At 40.0% G+C, this 23,380-nt stretch overlaps 1 protein-coding gene across 3 annotated transcripts in view; it reads right to left on the bottom strand.

The window, feature by feature from the left end:
- Positions 1-23,380, bottom strand: part of exoc3l2b (exocyst complex component 3-like 2b) — a 158,078-nt gene that overhangs the window by 57,163 nt on the left and 77,535 nt on the right. For all 3 annotated transcript variants that reach the window (XM_034168238.1, XM_034168237.1, XM_034168240.1), the window contains exon 3: positions 17,745-17,983. In XM_034168238.1, the coding sequence (XP_034024129.1) occupies positions 17,745-17,983 (239 nt within the window). The remainder of the gene's footprint in view (positions 1-17,744; positions 17,984-23,380) is intronic.

Raw genomic sequence — 23,380 nt, 5'->3', positions numbered from 1 at the left:
GATTTTGGAGAATATTTTGAAATGTGAAACAACAGAAAACATCATTGAATTTGATGTTAATGGTTGTGATGAGTCGTTCTTAGCTCATCCACAGAACAATTACGTAACACTTTGTTTCAAATTACTACTCAGCATATTAGTCTTTTGTACATTTCAAAGGGTTTTTTTTTGTCTTTTTTTTATATTCAGCATTTTGGTCACAGTGTGAATGCAAGTGGTTTGTTTGACAGTTAATGAGGTTTTCTAAAGTTACTGTTTATAGTTAGTGTGGTTTTACAGAGTGCTGTTTTAGATGTACTGTGGTTTTATAGAATTCCTGAGGTTTTACAGAGTAACTGTTGTATTACTGCGTCAATCTAATAACAGAACTGCCAAGAATGTTGCACTGAATATCGTGCAAAAATCGTTTCAAACATTCAGGTGAACATACTGGTGCAGAAACATGTAAAACATGTTAGTAGCTGCAAATGGTGCTCACAAATGTTTGAAATGTTTCAACAGTTAGCTGTTTTGGCAGTTAGCTGTTTTTGTGTTTTTTGTCTCTCTCTCTCTCTCTCTCTCTCTCTCTCTCTCTCTCTCTCTCTCTCTCTCTCTCTCTCTCTCTATATATATATATATATATTTATATGAAATAAATTTTCAAATTTACAGATTTTTTTTTTTTTTTTTTACATTCTTTTTATACTGTGTTTGCAAATTGTAGGAAACCGTGTGACTTTTCCTTTGTTTTTACAACTTCTTAAGCAGAAATCACTTTTGGCACAAAACAAACACCATGGTGCTGATTTTGTCCAAAAATACGGGTAACAGTGGTGTTTAAAGCCATAACCATTTTCAGTTTGTAAAATAATTCCAGATCTTTCTGCAGTAACATATTTAACGACATCACAACATGCAACCTAAAGAGCTGAATTCTTGTGTTCTACAAGTATAAATAAGCTTGTTGAAAAGTTTTCAACTTGAAATAAAATCCTCTGTTTGCCTACATATTGGAGTGTTTTTAATCAACATTTTTTCATGCTAAGATTGTCTTGACTTGAACCCACCTGGGATTGGTAGAAGGGTAGCATGGTAGTTTAGTGGTTATTACTGCTGCTTCGCAGCGTGAAGGTGGTGGAACAGCCCAGTCTCAGGTTTTTTTTTTTTTTTCGTGCTCCCGTGACAAAATGAGTCAAATTTTCATGACAGGGTTTTTTTTTAAACTCACTATTCCTAACCCTACTGCTACCCCCAACCCTAACCTTAACCATAACCTAATCTTACTCTTTCCCCCCACCCTAACCATAACCACCCCTGACCCCCCCCCCCCGCTTCACTTTTAATTTCGTGCAGCCATCACGGAATGAATTAGAATGAATTTGTGCTGCCGTGATGAAAATGAGGCGCTTTTCATCACAATATCACAAACCAGCAGATTCATGTATATTTCATGCTGCTGAATCATGACTTGCCATGAGACCAGGTTGCGTGGGATTGCTTCCCAACTAATCTGCTCCTGTCTGTGTGGATAGTGGCATTGATTTACTCTCACTATCAAAAAAGTGGTTATTGAGGATCTGCCCTTGACCAATGGACTGTGGCTGCCCACTGCTCCTAGTGGTTGGATTTTGTTTAACTGTGATTAAGGTGGTTAAATACAGAGGACGAATGTTGTTGTATGTACAAACAAAATAAAGGCCCTTCTTCTGTGAATTCTTCTTCTAAATGACTTCTTTATTGCACAGCATGTTCAAGCATAATATGTTTTTACTTTTGGATGCATTATTTGGGGGAGGTGATGGTCTAGTGGATAAGGTGTTGGGCTTGAGACCAGAAGATCCTCGGTTCAAATCCCCGCCTGACTGGAAAATCACTAAGGCCCCTTGGGCAAGGTCTTCAATCCCCTATTGCTCCCGGTGTGTAGTGAGCGCCTTGTATGGCAGCACCCATACAAGCATTTTGAGCGTCTGATGCAGATGGAAAAGCGCTATATAAATGCAGTCCATTTACCATTTACATTATTGCACATACTCAGTGTTTCAGCAGATCAAATTACAGTAGCATGGTTCATTCTTAGTGTCTGTTCAAATGTAGTGAACATGCCATCGGTGGTGGCAGTCTCTCGTGTCCGAGTAGTGGTTCAGTGGCAGGATCCTTTGGGGTTCAGTTATTGCTGTTTGGGTGGTGTCTGGTGTGGGCAGAGTGGAAAAGGCACGGGCACTTTTTGCAGGGAAGGGTGGGTGATGAGCGGGGAAGGAGAAGCCGTTCTTTGCGTCGTTTTCGCTTGGCCTCTGCCTCACAACATCCTTCATGTTCCATGCGGTCTGTTCCCTGAAAGATGGTGCGCCTCCACTCAGTGATCTTTAGCGAGGGTCCCCGAGTTGACACTGTCGATGTTGCAGTAGATTTGAGTGGCCTTCAGTTTGTCACAAAATCATCATTTTAGGGGCTCCTCAGGGTCTTGTGCCGTATTCAAGTTGTGAGAACAGGATCTAACAGGGGAGTCGGGTTGTGGACATTCTTCTAACATGTCCTATCAAGCAGAGGCGGTGTCGTGGCCTCAATGCTGGGGACATTAGCTCGGAGAAGGATGGATTCACACAGAGTTCCTGCTGTTGGAAACTCTCCAGCTTTTTCATGCAGTTTGGCAGAATTTGATATTACTGATATTCTGAAATTACTGTTAAAAATGGTTCATTAAAATTAGTCCAATTAATCAAAAAGGAATCAACTTTCTAATTAAACAACAGTATTACATTACTCTGTACGTGTGTGCACACGAACACGCATTTGTGCATGCATGTGTGTGTGTGTGTGTGTGTGTGTGTGTGTGTGTGTGTGTGTGTGTGTGTGTGTGTGTGTGTGTGTGTGTGTGTGTGTGTGTGTGTGTGTGTGTGTGCAGATATGTTGACTGTATGTGTTTTTTGAGGCTGTTCTGTTGGTACTTGCATGACTGTTATCTGCTCTTCACATAGTTGTAACCTGAACTACTGACATGGTGTTTTACCTGATCACAAAACAAGTCTTTATTTGGACAACCAGAACTTTGTGTTCACTTCACAGTTAACGCCACAGAACAACACTGCACAAAGACCTCATTTTAGTTCATCTAAGTATCACTATTTGATAGGTTTAACAAATAATGACCCAGTAAGTGTTCTTTTATGCTCCTCAAAGTAATTAAATACTTTTGTGTAAAGTGACCATCCTGAGCATTAAACTTCATACAATATTGCAAGTGGTCTGCCGACCAAGAAAAAGTCATTTTTTTTTGGGGGGGGGGGGGGGGGGGGTGTCTTCCAACAGAAGATAGCATGAATCACAAGGAGATAGGTAAAACGCAAAATATTACCAAGTATATTTGTCTAACATCTAGTCAAAAATGTGTAATCTATGTTATTATAAGACACAATCCCGTAAAAAAATAACATTTCAGTAAGCGTATAAAGACTACATCTTAAAAATCACAAAAACAGGGTTTTTTCTGAACTTGTAACAAGTTAAAAAAACTTGAAAAACATGAGTTGTGTCTGAGATGAGACATACTACTTGTTTTGTCAGGGAATGTCAAATGTGACACTATGGGCACTGTGTAGTTGCCAGTCAAGACCCTGGATGGGTCCGTAGGGTGGCGGATGTGTCGATTTGTTTCTCCAGCATAAGTTCCCAGACCAAACCTGATTGACAAACTGAAGAGAACAGAAGCTTTGGAGGATAAAAACATTCTTCTGTGATCGTTCATGCGGCGAGTCTCTCATAACTATCTTCAATTTAACTTCACACAATTCTTAATGGTCTCGCTAATCCATATCTCCTATGACTTGTTTTCATTTCTTGGGAACTTTTACTGAAATCTTTTCAATACATCCATCAGTGACACCATGCTGAGACATAGTGTAGATGGAAGTTTAATGGGTCAGGTTTCCTACTTTCATCGATAAGTAAAACTGTAAAACAAATTTCTTTAAGAATCCCTCGTAGTTACACTTTGATTTTAGCAGTAATCATTTCTATCAGCTATTGTGCATGTTGTATTAAACAGTACACTCAAAAATACAGTGCATTTACACTCCGTACTGACTTTGAGCTAAGTAAATTTTATTATTATATATATATATATATATATATATATACTCAACAAAAATATAAACGCAACACTTTTGGTTTTGCTCCCATTTTGTATGAGATGAACTCAAAGATCTAAAACTTTTTCCACATACATAATATCACCATTTCCCTCAAATATTGTTCACAAACCAGTCGAAATCTGTGATAGTGAGCACTTCTTCTTTGCTGAGATAATCCATCCCACCTCACAGGTGTGGCATACCAAAATGGTGATTAGACACCATGATTAGTGCACAGGTGTACCTTAGACTGCCCACAATAAAAGGCCACTCTGAAAGGTGCAGTTTTGTTTTATTGGGGGGGGGATACCAGTCAGTATCTGGTGTGACCACCATTTGCCTCATGCAGTGCAACACATCTCCTTCGCATCATCCGTGAAGAGAACACCTCTCCAACGTGCCAAATGCCAGCGAATGTGAGCATTTGCCCACTCAAGTCGGTTACGACGACGAACTGGAGTCAGGTCGAGACCCCGATGAGGACGACGAGCATGCAGATGAGCTTCCCTGAGACGGTTTCTGACAGTTTGTGCAGAAATTCTTTGGTTATGCAAACCGATTGTTTCAGCAGCTGTCCGAGTGGCTGGTCTCAGACGATCTTGGAGGTGAACATGTTGGATGTGGAGGTCCTGGGCTGGTGTGGTTACACGTGGTCTGCGGTTGTGAGGCTGGTTGGGTGTACTGCCAAATTCTCTGAAACGACTTTGGAGACGGCTTATGGTTGAGACATGAACATTCAATACACGAGCAACAGCTCTGGTTGACATTCCTGCTGTCAGCATGCCAACTGCACGCTCCCTCAAATCTTGCGACATCTGTGGCATTGTGCTGTGTGATAAAACTGCACCTTTCAGAGTGGCCTTTTATTGTGGGCAGTCTAAGGCACACCTGTGCACTAATCATGGTGTCTAATCAGCATCTTGGTATGGCACACCTGTGAGGTGGGATGGATTATCTCAGCAAAGGAGAAGTGCTCACTATCACAGATTTAGACTGGTTTGTGAACAATATTTGAGAGAAATGGTGATATTGTGTATGTGGAAAAAGTTTTAGATCTTTGAGTTCATCTCATACAAAATGGGAGCAAAACCAAAAGTGTTGCATTTATATTTTTGTTGAGTGTATATATATAACATTTTGTTTAATGTAGTGTTACTACATTAGAGATATCTCACCAAATTCAGATATCCTACATAAAATCAAGGAAATCTTATGGGGGTAGCAGTGTCCTTACACATTTTAATTTCACTCATCGCATTATTATTATTATTAATTTCTCCATGTAATGTGGAGTTGCATCAGGAAGGGCATCCGGTGTAAAACCTGTGCCAATTCAACATGCGGATCCACCTTGGGTTTGCTGTGGCGACCCCGAGTGCAAACAAGGGAGCAGCCGAAGGGTGTTACTTACTTACATTATTATTATTACTATTTTATTTATGTATACATATTTTTTAGTCCTTTATAGGAGATAATAACTGGTTTGCCATACAGGTGTTCTTTGTGTCCCAAGAATGAAACCAGCATATTGTAGTAAATGGCTACTAAAATGACTTTGATAGTACAATAGAATAAATGTTTTTACGTGAGTAATAAACATTTAGAATTACTGTTTCAATATATAAACAAGGGCGTGGAGGAGAAAACACACACACACACACACACACACACACACACACACACACACACACACACACACACACTAACACTCACATACACACATTTGAGTCATTTGTTATGAAACGGGGTGTGATAAACAACAGAGGTCCTTCCAAGGTTTCCAGGACTGGCCCAATACTTGTGATCAGTCAAGGACGTATTGTATTCTAAACAGATCCCATATTGTTGTGGAAAGTGGACCTCCACCCCAACAACTGTGTATTTTTCTCTCTTCATCTTTCAAGGTAAGTAGCGAGGATTAATCTGTACGCAGCCAACAGACTGATAATATCAGCTAGTGGTATGAAAACAAACTGGCGAGAGAGAGACAGAGAGGGACAGAGAGGGCAATATAGAAGAACTAGCTGAGTTACCTGTTCTACGCAGAGGTAAAAGAGAAGAATTTTAGCCATGTCTTTTGTATATTTTATGTCATTTTAGTTAAGGTGTAGTAAGTTGCATTGTGTGTATGTAGTCAGCAATAATTTTCATAGAGCAATTTGTAACATTCATGAGACTGAAGTGAATGATTAGCACTTGGAGTTTTACAACCTAATGCCCCCTGCTTCTTTGGAGGTATATCGACAGTCTACCAGTCTGCATGTTGTACAGAGTAGGTACATTTTAAGTCAAAAAGCGCATGCCTGTGGCGCTGGCCCAATTGGATTCTTATTAAAGTCCACCCTAGCCAGCCACTACTACGTAGTAAGTAAAGTGTCATGCTTGCTACCTGACATGAGTACCATGTGTACTGTGAAAATAAGGGCTCCAGTGAGCGGGTCGTGATCTAATATATAAGGCTGACCGTGTGTGTGTGTGTTTGCGCACATACGCTTTCAACCTTAGTGACCTCCCCCTTGGTGCCCCCAGTCACCATAGCAGCTTTGGTGTTGACTGATTAATTACTGTGGCTGTGCATAGTGAACACACACACGTGCACGTGCGCACGCGCGCGCACACACACACACACACACACACACACACACGCTGTCAGCTTATATATTAGATAAGAAAACCTACATAGGCCCTGAGACCTGGACAGCAAAAGAATTAGGCTTATTTTACATTTGCTATTTTAACTTTCTTACATTCAGATGAAATCCAGATTAGATTTATTACACGGATAGATTTATTCAGTCAGCTGTCTGGCTGGGTGGGTATCGTCCGGGACTCAACGTGGTTCATTGGTGTTATAGATGCTACAACACGCCACACCAGCACATGTTCCTAGACATGACTTGATTTGACTTTACACTTAATGGGGCATACTGTACGCATGTTCTATATGCTGCAAAAGAGCATAGAGCACAATACAAGTGCCATTTATAGTTTCAAACTAATACAGTTGTGGTTTTTCTTCCTGTTGCCCATTTCCTTTAAAATGCAAATAGAGTTGTGCTTAGGCCAGTGGTGGGCACAGATAACCAAAAAATTAACTTCGATAACAGATAATCAGATAACTGAAAAGTTATCCTTGATAAAGATAAACCACCCAAAAATGTACCGGAAGTTACAGATAACCAATAACTTCCAGTATTATCTCTTGTACATTTGCAACTACTAACAAGCTAAATTTGAGTATTAACACCACGATCGCTTTTGGAAGCATCAAAAGCGACAACAGACCCAAACAATGAGCCCGCACTTCTATGTTTGAACAGCCTGCCCCCTGCTGAAGGTTTTGCTTACTGCACAGTTGCAAGCTCAGAGCAGCCACAGAGCTAGCGCTCTACCAATCACAAGGTCAGGTGGAGGTCTTGGAAAATAAAGTCATGTTGACATATGGTTTTGTGTGAATACTAATAGAATAATTCCATTAACGTCAATTCTGTCATTTGTACAAAAAGTGCCTCTGCTAAACACTGATTGGTTCAGTCATTCATTATGTCAATCAACACGTTAATGTGACGTGTGTCATGTGTTGGTGTTTACAGATAATTGTGCTTTTGTAAAATATTCCATTTTTTATTTGTAAAAACAGGCATTTTTATGGAGCCCTGGAAGTGTCATCGCAAAATGTTTTGCATGTGGAGAGAATGTGCGCTCATTGTACAGTTGTACAGTTTGAACTGAAACCGAGTACAGTGATTAAAAATATCATACGGTGTCTGCCCAGCTTCAGGACGAATACTGCCATGAACTACCATGAACACTACTGGCCAGTAGATGGCAGTAGAGGCCTTGAAAACTTTCCAAAACAAAATTCCAGATAATCCGTGTCTGCTACATTTAAGATGCATGGAATTTAACAAACGCAAATACAATAACAATGTCGATAAACCCAGAGAATATATTCACGAGAATTTTAAGCACTAGAGTTTAATGCTGTTGTCTGTGGAGCCTCAACAGAGAGTCTGAAATGCATTTGTCCCGTCGTGAACGTACTGAGATTACCCTATCCTACCCATAATGCACTGCTGGGCACAGCATGTGCTCACTAAAACCTTAAAAATTAGCACATTACTTTACAACTAAAACATATATCTGATATTTTCACTTTATAAAACTAGTTTGTTTGATTAAAATTTGAACCATAAGTTAAAAATGCATGCCTCTGGATGACTTGGGTGATATTGCCAGTGTATCAGTATGGTGTTAAAGGAGGATAGAACTATACATATGTTAGGAAACTTTTAACAGGTGGGTGCTCAACTGATTTTAAATTTTTAAAATGTTTGATGCTGTTCAGCTTTGTTTACTACGTTATCGGTCTAAAAGCAGTGGTGGGCACACTTCCGATAATCCGATAACAGATAATTATCAAAGATAATGTTTTTGTTATCGGATTATCTTTTTAGATAAATTTAAAAACCATCATTGGAGTAATTATCTTCCGATGAATTACCATCCAATAATTTTTAGACCGATAACATACTAAACTAAGCTGAACAGTGAAAAACATTTTTAAAACTGTTAAAGCTGTTGAGACCTACCTGTTAAAAGTTTCCTCATAGGCATGTTGTTCTACCCTCTGCAAACAGAAACCACTCTATCCTCTATAAGCAAAGAACTGGTGACCAAAAAAAAAAAAATTCCTTTAACACCATACTAATATAATCACAATGTCACCAAGTCATCCAGAGGCATACATGTTTAACTTATGGTTCAAATTTTAACCACTCATTTTAGACAAGTTATTTAAAATTATTGTCATGTCTGAAGTTTATAAAGTGAAAATATCAGATATATGTTTTCGTTTTAAAGTAATGTGCTAATTTTTAAGGTTTTGTGAGCACATGCTGTGCCAGGCAGCAATGCATTATGGGTAGCATAAGGTAATCTCAGACGTTCACGACAGGACAAATGCATTTCAGACACTCTGTTCAGGGTCCACAGATAACAGTATTAACCTCTAGTGCCTAAAACTCTCGTGAATATATTCTCTGGGTTTATAGACGTTAGTGTATTTGCGTTTGTTAAATTCCATGCATCTTAAATGTAGCAGACACGGATTATCTGGAATTTTGTTTGACATTTTAGCAAGGCAGCTACTGCCATCTACTGGCCAGGAGTGTTCATGGCAGTATTAAACGTCTGGGTACATGGCTGCTCTCAAAGTGTTGGTATTGTCCATTGTCCAGGCGCTTTTTGTGTGCATATATTTGTTAACTTTGTATTCTAAAACTACGGTTAGAAGTAATTCTGACTCCTTATCGGTCCACACGAACGAGGTTGGCGCCATGTTTTTAATTTTTGTGGAAGTGATGACAATAAGGTTCCTGATTGGATAGAATTTTAATCAGTACTGCCACCCAAAGGTTTGGCAGACTAATTACAACACATTTATATGGTTCGATGTGGATGGATTATTTTTAAAGTAGTGTGGATGAAGTTTTTTCCCCAAACTGAAAGGGTAAGATATTCGGTTTTACAAATACCCGACAACGTGTGTACATGGCCTTATGTCTGTGAAAGGCACTATAGAAATAAATTTACTTACTTACTTACTAATATTGAGTGCACGTTTTACAACATCATAAAAGTTTTAAAACATGCAATTGCGATGACACTTCCAGGGCTCCGTAAAAATGCCTGTTTTTACAAATAAAAATGGAATGACACGACACACGTCACATTAACGTGTTGGTTTACATAATGGATTACTGAACCAATCACTGTTTAGCACTTTTACCCAGAATGGTTTGCGGTCTGTGTTTGTTACAAAACCTCAGAATTAGTGCCTTAGTCAACATTAAAAGATATATGTTATATTTTAACTTTGTATAAATGACAGAATTGACATTAATGGAGTTATTCTATCAGTATTTTCAAAAACCATAAGTTAGTATGACTTTATTTTTCAAGACCTCCGCCTGACCGGAGTGTTGAAATTAATAGGGAGCTGGCTTTATGGTTGTTCTTGGTGTGCCTCTGTGGTGGGAGTGTTGTTGTAAACAAGAGCTTCCAGCAGGGGAAGGGTGTTAAAAGAAAAATGATTATGATTAGTAAAGAGTTGATTTTGAGGGTGCTGCTTCCTGCAGGGGACAGCATGGTCAAACATTCTTGCTTATTCTTTAAGTCTTTTACCGCTTTTAATGCTTTCAAAAGCGATCGTGTTAAAAATCAATTTCAGCTCTTTAGTAACTGCAAATGTCTCACAGACAACACTGGAATTTATCAGTTATCTGTAATTTCTGATCCATTTTTGGGTGGTTTATCTTTATCAAAGATAACTTTTCAGTTATCTTATTATCTGTTATCGAAGTTAATTTTTTGGTTATCTGTGCCCACCATTGTCTAAAAGTTATTGGACAAAAATTTATAGGAAGATAATTAGTCTGATAATGGTTTTTAAAGTTATCTAAAAAGATAATCCGATAATGAAAACATTATCTTCGATAATTATCTGTTATCGGATTATCGGAACTATGCCCGATAATAGTTGCCCGGAACTATGCCCGATAAACTATGGCTTAGGCTATATGTGCTGCCAGACATGCTCATCTTACAATGAGGTGTGGTGTATTGGCATCATGTTAATGCAGATTGTGACACTGATCAACAAATAGAAAACAAGTTACACCTTCTTTAAGACTACAAACATGTTCACATTATCACAATCTTACACTCTTCAAAGTTGCAAGAATTAGCAGTTGATGTGGCTGATTGGTTTCTTCCAGTGGTGTCAGATATCACCACTGTCAATTAGAGTATTATGAGGCTCAGAGGCAACCAATTTTGGGTTTCTTGTCTGCTGTCTGAGGATACAGTCTGATGATGGTGAGTGATCTGAGTGAGGGAGACTTTTTCCTTGCAGATTCTCTTAGTGATTGATGGCTGATCCTCCTGATAAATATTGAGCACCTCCAGTGCCACGGTTCTTGTGTCTGACCCTCCGGTCAGCTGTGAATCACTAGATCCTATTGACGTAGCAATACTGGTCAAGCAGTTGAAGCCAGAAATAGATACAAGGATTTGATGTTCTCCTGGCACTGCATGCAGGTTATTCCATGTCAAATCACCCAGTTTTAAACATATTTCCCAGGTCACTCCTCTGCCCTGTTCTGTCAATGGAATGTCACTCACATTCCAAAATGAAATGCCAGATATTATGGCCCCTTCACAAATAACACGATTGAAGCAAACTGGCACATGAAGGAGGAATCGTATGCCACTCGTGACAAATCAGAGCTGCCTCGAACCCCTCGTATAGCAGTCGCCACAACCATTTGGGCACAACACATGCACTCTACATTATTGTGCCACTAGCAGCGGAAACCCATTGGAACGGCGGGTAAGATGAGGTCGCAAAGCCACCTGATCATGTTTGCAGCTTTTGCATGGTGTGTCAAACACAGGTCAGACATATAGTGCAGCGGCTGAGGAGCTGGATGAAATTATCTGCCATGTCAAACCATGGCTGAATGATGTGATTGAGGTAGCCTTCACACCACTGACCAAATGTCGGTGAATCCCAGACGAATGGCCATTTGACCCAGTCTCGGCCGGAGCCAGCCAAAGTCCAGGTGCCACCCATGAACATCCAACAACACTCATGGGACACTTAGAATAGGCGGGGCTATTCGCACAGCTGGCACGAGAGTAGAGAGCAGGCGACCACATTCAAGCTGGTTGTGCGAATGGCCCCACATTTTCTAAGTGCCTCACAAGTGTGTTACCAAGCAACACAAATGGCGTGTGAGTGTGTTGCCCCCCCCACACACACACCATTATCTAACATTGTCAGGTGCGACTGAGGTGGCCAGAGTGCGATCGCAGTCCAGCGCAGTGCGCATCTGTAATGTAATGTTCAGTTGGAACAGCTGACTGCTGTGTACTCGCAGCTCAGCTGGAAAACACATATCGTGCCATGCACAACATGAACAACACTCCACACAATGCGCATGTATGGGTGGGCTCTCATGACATGCTGATAATTACGCACAGACAAGATCACATGAGGACTGGCAAGCAACGTCTGAGCGCACATGACACAATGTGAACTTTGTTATCAGCCGGCTGGCCAGCCTAATGTCACTTCCACTGCGTAAATTGTAGTTCACATGACAGAAAGAGTGGGAAATCAATGAAACATATATACGATAAGGGGAAAGGTGTGAACTCATTCACGTGTGATCGCTTTGCTCATAGCACTGTGGACACACGGGCGTTTCATCTGATCGCTGGCCAGTGACTCACTGTCAGCTGGAACTGACAGTGAGTCAGTGCACACGATGCGTTAACTTAAAAACACAGAACAGTGAGAGGCAGGACAAATAAATAAATACAATAATAACTACATACATATTTACATAAAAATAAATAATCACAGAACAAAGGAAAGGAAGAGAGAGTGAGACTTTCTTCTGTCAGCTGAGTTGGTCTGCAGCTGAGTTGGTCCACAGAGGTGGGCGTGTCGGCGGCTGTAGAAGCTGTTGAGATCTTTGAACTCGCAAGTCACAGGTGGAGAACACATATTACCCCATGCACGACATGACCTCACAACACTCCTTCATGAGGCGTGCGCATTGGCATGCTGTCCTCACATGGAAATACATAAAAACACATATCGCCTCTGCAACGCGGTCAGCACTGACTGCATCAGTGAGCACATCAGCAGCCAGGCTGCCCCATTTGAACATATCCATCTGATCATGTGAACACTCAGCTGGCGATCCGAATGTCAAGTCCACCACATGAGTAATGATCCACATGATGCGGTTTCCTTCAACGTGTCGCTTGCTGGACATGCGGAGCCGACTGATGTGGGCATAACATCAGCACACGGCTTCATTCATGTCAGTCCATTACCTTGTTTACGTCCATGACCATGGGACATGTACAGAGCAGCAAGAGGATGATACTTGTTTTGTCCACTCTTTATAACAGGAAGCATATATTAGAAATTGCTGTGTTTTGTGTGTGTGTGTGGGTTGTTTTTTTTTTTTCTTTTACAGTGAGAACAGATTCATGACCAGTAACATGCCTGTGTTACATTTAAACAGTACATTCATTGTTCCTATAGTAAGTCCCTTCAGCTGCTCCCTTGTTTGCACTCTCATATTATTTTGAGCTTACATATTTTCATTGATTTATGTACATATGTCCAGCATCTAATTACTCCACTGCTGTTTGAGCAGGATGTAGTGTTACACTTTCCACATGCTTGCACTGTGTTCGTGCGCGCATACACAAGTGTGCACAAAACCATTGCCACCGGATTGTTCACACCTGTTCGCCAATCTTTTTTTTTATGCTCTTTTTCTGCTGGTTCCTGCTTCTTTCGCCCAACTTTGTGTTATGTGTGAAGGGGCCCTTATGTACGAGTATCTTGAAAGGTTTTGAAGTTCCAGCCCCAAGAAATATGGGTGAATTTTTCACATTTGCAAAAATGGGGCTTGTTCCAACTTTAGATGTTAATAACTAGCCTGCTGTTGGCTTCACAGGTGTGATACTGCTCACCCTGGGCTAACATTTGGTGTAGAGGGGTAAGTAAGTTTTGGTCTATATCATATGATCTGGCTTCCACAAAGGCTTGAAAATTGTAGCAAGCTCAAAATTTGACATCTTTCATGTTTCTGATTGCTGAAAAAGAATTACAGTAGCTATGTCAGTCTAATTATTTGCACCATGATTTAGGATGTCTTCCAGCATACCTATAAATTCAAATCATAAATCAGTTTGTTTGGAGCAAAACCTATAGCCATTAGAAATATGCAAATTTTGGTCATTGAGCATCAAATTCATATTTTTAGCAGGTATTCTTACATATCTCAAGATGATGTGCAGCAAACATGTTGTTGAGTTTACGCTTCCTTGCAGCCCTGAAGAATATGAATAATATGTCAAATTTTGTGCTTGCTACCATTTTCAGGCCTTTGTGGAAGGCCTGAAAACAGTAGCAAGAACTGACTCATTTTGACAGAACTGACTCAACTGACAAAAACTGACTCATTTTGCCCACTCTATGGAAAAAGTTAGCCTAAGGTGAGCAGTTTCACAGCTGTGAATCTAATAGCAAATTAGTTATTAAAGCTGGAGTGCCAGGAAGCATATTGAAATTGAGACGATTTTTAGAATTTTGATGGGGACCAAAGTAATTTTGTTCGTTAGTGTGAATATAAAGGATTCCCAAAATATGAGTCTGAACGTGATTAAAATTCGTCCGTATCGAAGCAAATTCTGAATTATTGACACGTGCCAAAAAATCGAAAGCCAGGACGCCATCGGGGGTGACGTCACAGGTCACGTGGGGGGGAGGTTCACCGCTAGCTGCGATGCATGAAGAAGGTAAGATGGAGGAGAGAGACAGTAGAAGTGGAAGAAAGCGAGGAAGGCCGGCGATATACACAGAAAGTGCGAAGAAAAGACGTCATTTGGAGCGAGAGAAAAAAGAGAAGATCAACGACAGTGAGAGATCGTTGGGAGCAACTGCAACAGAAGACTGGCGATCGAACTCATGAGGATTTTGCAGCGCTGCTTTTGGACAGGTGAGTTGCCTGGTGACTGGTGTCTGACGATGTACAGTTATGGTTATTATCTGAGTCTGTTATTATCTGATTATCTGAGTTATTAAGTGCATCTGTGCTTATAACAGACTCAGATAATATAACTCAGATAATCAGACGCACTTCCGGCTTGAATTCGTCTGCTGGTTTTGATGTTCGCTGGTGCGAAATATGCTATGGATTTCCCTCAAATTATGTATGTTCCCACGAATTAAAATTCCCCCAAATTTTAATGGGTTCTAAATATGATGTAGTTTATATATATTAAATTTAAGACTATATTTTATCTATTGAAGATTACCGGTATTCTAGCTTTAATGTCTAAAGTTAACACCATTTCCGAGGGCCTTTGGGTGATTTTAGATGGAATGACCTATGTAATTTTTGGTTCTGTCTGGGAGACAGGTATCATCTCACTTAACTGGAAGAAAGAACTTATTGTCCCTTTTCTGAAAAAAGAAAGAGTCATCACCGGGATTGGACTCCTTGCCAGCTAAGGTACATGCAAGGGTCATTCTCAATCAGATTCAATTCCAGCTGCTCCTTGCTTAACAACCAAAGTGCAGATAGAGTTCAATAAAGTTGAATTTGTGATGTGGTGCCCTCCATGATGCACACTGCTGACCTCAATGTATTCTCTGTTGCACTGCACCATATACAGAACGATGGAACAGAAAATATATCTGTTTTAGTAAAAAAAAATGCTAGAAAAGCAGGGAATAGTACAGTAATTTTGCTCATCACTAGCTAGCAAGTAGCTATTGGTATGTCGTGGCTATTCAAGGATGGGTTTACCAAGCTTACTTAAGCTGCTAATGTGATTACACAAATGGCAGACCATAAATAAATTAATAAAAACAAAATGAAAATTTAGAAGGGAATGGAAACAGCATTTTAAGTGATAGGAATAATGAGATGTTCTGCAGTGTGTGTCAGCGGTTTCCTCAATTAGCTGAGAAGTCTCGTTCATTTTTCCATTGAAACAATCCCTTCAGGATACACCACACATTACAGTTCATGGGAAAAGTAGACAACAGTTATGATAAATCCAACCTGGTCTCACGGCAAGTTGTAATTCAGCAGCACAAAATATACATTAATCTATTGGTTCGTGATATTGTGACGAAAAGAGCCTCATTTTCGTCACGGCAGCACAAATTAATTCTAATACATTCCGTGATGGCTGCACGGAAATAAAAGTGAAGCAGGGGGATCAAAGTGGTTATGGTTAGGGTTGGGGGTAGGAGTAGGGTTAGTAATAGTGAGTTAAAAAAACTCCTGTCATGAAAATTTGACTGATTTCATGACGGGAGCATGAAAAAAAAAACGTGATACTGGGCTGGATGAATCGCTGCACACCTTGCAGTTACATCATTGAAAAAGTAAAAATACCCTGAACTAGGACTGCAAGCAGCCATATACAGGCCCTTGTGTCCGCGCCGCCCCCAGGCCAGTGCGATTTCTGTTCAGGGGCCGACCCTCTTCACACAGTTCAAGTTTCAAGCACATCAGACAATGCATGAAGGAGGTATGACATGATGGGTCATCCTCTAGGGGGTGCTCAGAGCACAAACAGAGGGGGCAGGTGTGTTCAGGGGCTGACCCTCATCATACATGTGAAGTTTCACGTCAATCAGGCAAAGCATGAAGGAGTTATCATGACTTGATATTCCATGGCGAAGGGTCAAAATGGCAGCGCCATAGCGGCCACACCCTTAATTAATTTGAACTAAAACAAATGTTTCATTAGGGGTGAACTAGAATTGGTTGCAGGTGTTGCTGGGGGTGGTGTGTCATTGGGGAATTCAATGGCCCCCTCTGAGCGACATGGGTCACCTCCCATGGGTCTGGAGTGGGTGCATGCCCAGTGCCGGTAGCTGTGGGGCCCCTCATTGGCTGTCATGCATACTCTGTTGGTGTGGGGTGGCATTGCGTTGATCTCCTTGTCTGTTCTCAAACCCTATTTGATGTTGGGACTCAGGGAGTGTGCCCTGCACAGCAGGCATGTGGGGCTGTTTCATGGCCGCCTTGTGGGGTTGTAAGGTGCTCCCTCCCGTTGATCTTCTATTATGCATTCCTGTGGTCACTTCCTGCCTCCTGATGTACAGAATATTGATTCAATCCCTGTGCATGTCACCTCTCACTGGGGCGAGGGTGCTATGCCCAGGTCCTACTACATGCCATGGGGCCGCGACTGCGGTTTTGGGGCTATGTGGCATTGATGCATACCTGCATACCTCATTACACCTACCATGCCATGCACATAGATTCATAGCTTTTCTACACACATGTACATTCATGTAACTCATGTTTACTCAAGATATTCCGTAAGTCGTGTAAAATTATTTTTATTGCTATCACCATGAGGACTTCCGTGATCAAACATGCTCACCTTCCCGTTTTTTTTATTTTTACTATTTTCCATTTGTGTTTCCACATTGTCTTTGTTGCCACCTGTGATGCTGGTTCGGGCACTGTCACCGTCACTGTCACTGTCAGTCACTCTCATTGTTTGTGTAAAGGTTGTTTATTAATTCTTGCCTTTATTTATGAATGAAGATGGGGGCAGCAAATTGCTGCTGTGACATTAAGATTGTATATAGTCTTTATGGTATGAGCCTATTGCAACTTATACTAGAGCCACATACGTAGGCATGGGGAAAGTATACATACCTCGAATTAATTAAAATTTTAACAAATAATTATGTATTTTCATTATGTTTAAGACTTTTCATTTAATTGGCAGGTCACAGTTAAAAAAAGAAAGAACATACATAAAACTGCCTTTTCTGTATTGGTTTTACATAGGTTGCACCAACAAAAATGTACCTGGATCACCAAATTTCAGGATTTCTTAGCCCATGAGGCCAGTGCTTCAAAACTGTAGTGTCTACTCCTAGAAATATCCCCAAAATACAGGTTGTGGTGGGAAAAAGCAGCAATAGCATGCCAAATGTCTATATGCCAAAAACGATATCAATTTTGAAATGGATGAAACATAAAATATTTTCATTTTTTGTTTCTTTCTAACCTGAAAGTGGCTCTCTAGGCTTGACCTCCTCCACTACTTCCTGTTGTAGTCTCTGTTCTTCAGGGCCCTGAGACAGCCGGTCATTCATGGACTCCCTTTTCATCTTCCCCAGGCCAACTATCTTCATGAAGGAAACACGTCGGCTGTTGGAATCACATTCACTCTCCGAGCAGTTCAGCTCCCCGTTGGTGACCAGCTCCTTCCGGGGGCTTATGGTGTCACGATACTTCCCTGCAAATCTGCAATAAACATGGAGGAAGGAATGATGTAGAGCTACACCTCCGTACATTCCAAAACAAAAAGCTGACGTCATTTCATTTTTTTTTTCTCTCTTTCAACCTTCCTTCAAACATTTGTTATCAATGCCCTCAGTGATCAATAAATTATCTGAGCATTCCCTTGGAATCTCTGGTCCAGCAGTGGATTCAGTGCTGCCATGTCCTGATCTCACCTGACTGAAAAGTTCTTCCTACAATGTCAAAGCCCACTCTTCTCAAACAGAGGGTAGAGAATGACTAACTAACTAGTCATCACTGCAAAAAAGGTCAGAACTAAAAAAAAATAAAGACAAAAATAAATAATGGGGAAAATAGTTCTTAAATTAAGCAAGATATATGGAAACAGAACAACAAACTTGACTTGACAAGACTCTTCAAACAAGTGACATACTCTAAAGACAAGTATATATATATATATATATATATATATATATATATATATATATATATATATATATATATATATATATATATATATACACAATCACAATTTATCTGTCTTCATCTCATCCACCTGTCAGGTTTCAGCCCAGGGGTGGTGTCAGGTCTCTTATTTCCCCATTCCACAGTTCAATATTCTAGTCATTAATTTTGTTAAGAGTTCATCATTTATTTTCTGTTATGTATTCTGAAGTCTCAGCTTTGTTTTCTGTTTATTTTTGTATTTTCTGTTTTTCATATTTTAGTCATGTCATTGTTTCCGTCACATTATTGTTGTTTCCATTGTGTTATGCATTCTGGTTTTTCTCCAGAGTCTTATAATATAGTCTTTAGTTCATGCTTAATGCTTCATGCTTTCATCAGCTCCAGACTTGATTATTGTAATGCACGTTATTCGGGCATTAATCAGTTGTCTCTTGCACGTCTCCAGTTGGTGCAGAATACTGCTGCTCATCAAACACTTAACAAACACTTTTAGACGTGAGCATATTACACCTGTCCTGTACTCACTCCACTGGCTTCCAGTTCGTTTTAGAATTGATTTTAAAATTTTAATGTTTGTTTTTAGAGCTATTTATGGCCTTGCACCTCCCTACTTGTCTGAAATTTTAACTTTGCGCACCTACAGTAGGACATTAAGGGCATCTGGCCAGCTTTACTTAGATGTTCCAAGGTCAAGATATAAATGCTGGGGTGATCATGCTTTCGCGGTAGCTGGCCCGAGACTGTGGAATGAGCTACCTTTTGAGTTATGTACTATTCCTGACCTAGCACTTTTTAAATCTAAGTTAAAGACTTATTTATTTAAACTGGCTTTTAACACTTAGTGGGGAGGTGACATGTTCTGTTATTTTTATGTTCTTTTTTTATGTGTTGTTTTAAAAATTTTATTGTATATGTGTTTTATTTTTGTGAATTTGTGTTTTTAGTGTTAAGCACTTTGGACACCAGTCGGTGCTGTAAAGCGCTTTATAAATAAATGTTGATTGATTGATTGATTGATTTAGTTGTTTTAGTCCTCTTTTGTTCTTCACGTAGCTTATATGGTTATTTGTGTGTTTTGTTTACTGTTTTACAGTTCAGCCGGTAATCTATAGGTTCTTTGCTATGTTTATTATCTTTTAGTCTTTAGCCATGTGTTGAGTTTGTTCCTTTATAGTCACTGATTTTGGTCACAGTTTGTATTTCCTTCACATACATTCTTGCATATGTCTGTTTCTTCTTTGTTTCCCCCCGTGTGTTCACTTACACTCTTGCACGTGCTTGTTTCATCTTTGTCTCTGTTTCCCCGTATGTTCACTTTACTCTCTTGTCACAGTCTGCCTGAATCACTCCCTCACTCTCATATCAATCAATCAATCAATCAATCAATCAATTTTTTTTATATAGCGCCAAATCACAACAAACAGTTGCCCCAAGGAGCTTTATATTGTAAGGCAAGGCCATACAATAATTATGTAAAACCCCAACGGTCAAAACGACCCCCTGTGAGCAAGCACTTGGCTACAGTGGGAAGGAAAAACTCCCTTTTAACAGGAAGAAACCTCCAGCAGAACCAGGCTCAGGGAGGGGCAGTCTTCTGCTGGGACTGGTTGGGGCTGAGGGAGAGAACCAGGAAAAAGACATGCTGTGGAGGGGAGCAGAGATCGATCACTAATGATTAAATGCAGAGTGGTGCATACAGAGCAAAAAGAGAAAGAAACAGTGCATCATGGGAACCCCCCAGCAGTCTACGTCTATAGCAGCATAACTAAGGGATGGTTCAGGGTCACCTGATCCAGCCCTAACTATAAGCTTTAGCAAAAAGGAAAGTTTTAAGCCTAATCTTAAAAGTAGAGAGGGTGTCTGTCTCCCTGATCTGAATTGGGAGCTGGTTCCACAGGAGAGGAGCCTGAAAGCTGAAGGCTCTGCCTCCCATTCTACTCTTACAAACCCTAGGAACTACAAGTAAGCCTGCAGTCTGAGAGCGAAGTGCTCTATTGGGGTGATATGGTACTACGAGGTCCCTAAGATAAGATGGGACCTGATTATTCAAAACCTTATAAGTAAGAAGAAGAATTTTAAATTCTATTCTAGAATTAACAGGAAGCCAATGAAGAGAGGCCAATATGGGTGAGATATGCTCTCTCCTTCTAGTCCCCGTCAGTACTCTAGCTGCAGCATTTTGAATTAACTGAAGGCTTTTTAGGGAACTTTTAGGACAACCTGATAATAATGAATTACAATAGTCCAGCCTAGAGGAAATAAATGCATGAATTAGTTTTTCAGCATCACTCTGAGACAAGACCTTTCTGATTTTAAAGATATTGCGTAAATGCAAAAAAGCAGTCCTACATATTTGTTTAATATGCACTTTGAATGACATATCCTGATCAAAAATGACTCCAAGATTTCTCACAGTATTACTAGAGGTCAGGGTAATGCCATCCAGAGTAAGGATCTGGTTAGACACCATGTTTCTAAGATTTGTGGGGCCAAGTACAATAACTTCAGTTTTATCTGAGTTTAAAAGCAGGAAATTAGAGGTCATCCATGTCTTATGTCTGTAAGACAATCCTGCAGTTTAGCTAATTGGTGTGTGTCCTCTGGCTTCATGGATAGATAAAGCTGGGTATCATCTGCGTAACAATGAAAATTTAAGCAATACCGTCTAATAATACTGCCTAAGGGAAGCATGTATAAAGTGAATAAAATTGGTCCTAGCACAGAACCTTGTGGAACTCCATAATTAACTTTAGTCTGTGAAGAAGATTCCCCATTTACATGAACAAATTGTAATCTATTAGACAAATATGATTCAAACCACCGCAGCGCAGTGCCTTTAATACCTATGGCATGCTCTAATCTCTGTAATAAAATTTTATGGTCAACAGTATCAAAAGCAGCACTGAGGTCTAACAGAACAAGCACAGAGATGAGTCCACTGTCCGAGGCCATAAGAGGATCATTTGTAACCTTCACTAATGCTGTTTCTGTACTATGATGAATTCTAAAACCTGACTGAAACTCTTCAAATAGACCATTCCTCTGCAGATGATCAGTTAGCTGTTTTACAACTACCCTTTCAAGAATTTTTGAGAGAAAAGGAAGGTTGGAGATTGGCCTATAATTAGCTAAGATAGCTGGGTCAAGTGATGGCTTTTTAAGTAATGGTTTAATTACTGCCACCTTAAAAGCCTGTGGTACATAGCCAACTAACAAAGATAGATTGATCATATTTAAGATCGAAGCATTAAATAATGGTAGGGCTTCCTTGAGCAGCCTGGTAGGAATGGGGTCTAATAAACATGTTGATGGTTTGGATGAAGTAACTAATGAAATAACTCAGACAGAACAATCGGAGAGAAAGAGTCTAACCAAATACCGGCATCACTGAAAGCAGCCAAAGATAACGATACGTCTTTGGGATGGTTATGAGTAATTTTTTCTCTAATAGTTAAAATTTTGTTAGCAAAGAAAGTCATGAAGTCATTACTAGTTAAAGTTAATGGAATACTCAGCTCAATAGAGCTCTGACTCTTTGTCAGCCTGGCTACAGTGCTGAAAAGAAACCTGGGGTTGTTCTTATTTTCTTCAATTAGTGATGAGTAGAAAGATGTCCTAGCTTTACGGAGGGCTTTTTTTATAGAGCAACAGACTCTTTTTCCAGGCTAAGTGAAGATCTTCTAAATTAGTGAGATGCCATTTCCTCTCCAACTTACGGGTTATCTGCTTTAAGCTACGAGTTTGTGAGTTATACCACGGAGTCAGACACTTCTGATTTAAAGCTCTCTTTTTCAGAGGAGCTACAGCATCCAAAGTTGTCTTCAATGAGGATGTAAAACTATTGATGAGATACTCTATCTCCCTTACAGAGTTTAGGTAGCTACTCTGCACTGTGTTGGTATATGGCATTAGAGAACATAAAGAAGGAATCATATCCTTAAACCTAGTTACAGCGCTTTCTGAAAGACTTCTAGTGTAATGAAACTTATTCCCCACTGCTGGGTAGTCCATCAGAGTAAATGTAAATGTTATTAAGAAATGATCAGACAGAAGGGAGTTTTCAGGGAATACTGTTAAGTCTTCTATTTCCATACCATAAGTCAGAACAAGATCTAAGATATGATTAAAGTGGTGGGTGGACTCATTTACTTTTTGAGCAAAGCCAATAGAGTCTAATAATAGATTAAATGCAGTGTTGAGGCTGTCATTCTCAGCATCTGTGTGGATGTTAAAATCGCCCACTATAATTATCTTATCTGAGCTAAGCACTAAGTCAGACAAAAGGTCTGAAAATTCACAGAGAAACTCACAGTAACGACCAGGTGGACGATAGATAATAACAAATAAAACTGGTTTTTGGGACTTCCAATTTGGATGGACAAGACTAAGAGACAAGCTTTCAAATGAATTAAAGCTCTGTCTGGGTTTTTGATTAATTAATTATTAATTAATCATATCTTCCCTCCTCTTGGATTCACCTGACCACACCTTGCTTCTAGAACTTTCATCCACACATGCACCTCGTTAGCCTAATTACCTCACCTGTGTATTTAAGCCCTTCACTTTCTCCACTCCCCTGTGATCCATGTATCCACATTCCAGGCTCTTGATTCTGTCTTGTTTTTGTCTCAGTGTGTTACGACCTTGCTTTGTTTACCGGACCTTGTTTTTGCCTCAGCCTTTGATACAGTATCTCACAGTGTTTTTGAACCCAGGCTGTCTCTTGACCAAGTTTTTGCCTAGCACTTAGCTGTACCTCTGCTTCGCTGCCTGCCTTTCATAAATTGCGTATTTTCATCGCTTGCAGAATGTGGAGGAATCTAATTTTCTTATTGTAGCATAAAGCACTGGCGTTCTCTGGTTCAGGCAGAGAAACGCACTTGGATCACAAAAACCACAGAGGGACTTCTTTAAAAACGCTGTTTCTTCATC

Source organism: Thalassophryne amazonica, chromosome 4 (genome assembly GCF_902500255.1).
Source record: "Thalassophryne amazonica chromosome 4, fThaAma1.1, whole genome shotgun sequence".
NCBI classification, from domain to species: Eukaryota; Metazoa; Chordata; class Actinopteri; order Batrachoidiformes; family Batrachoididae; genus Thalassophryne; species Thalassophryne amazonica.
This window is presented reverse-complemented; position numbering and strand designations above follow the sequence as displayed.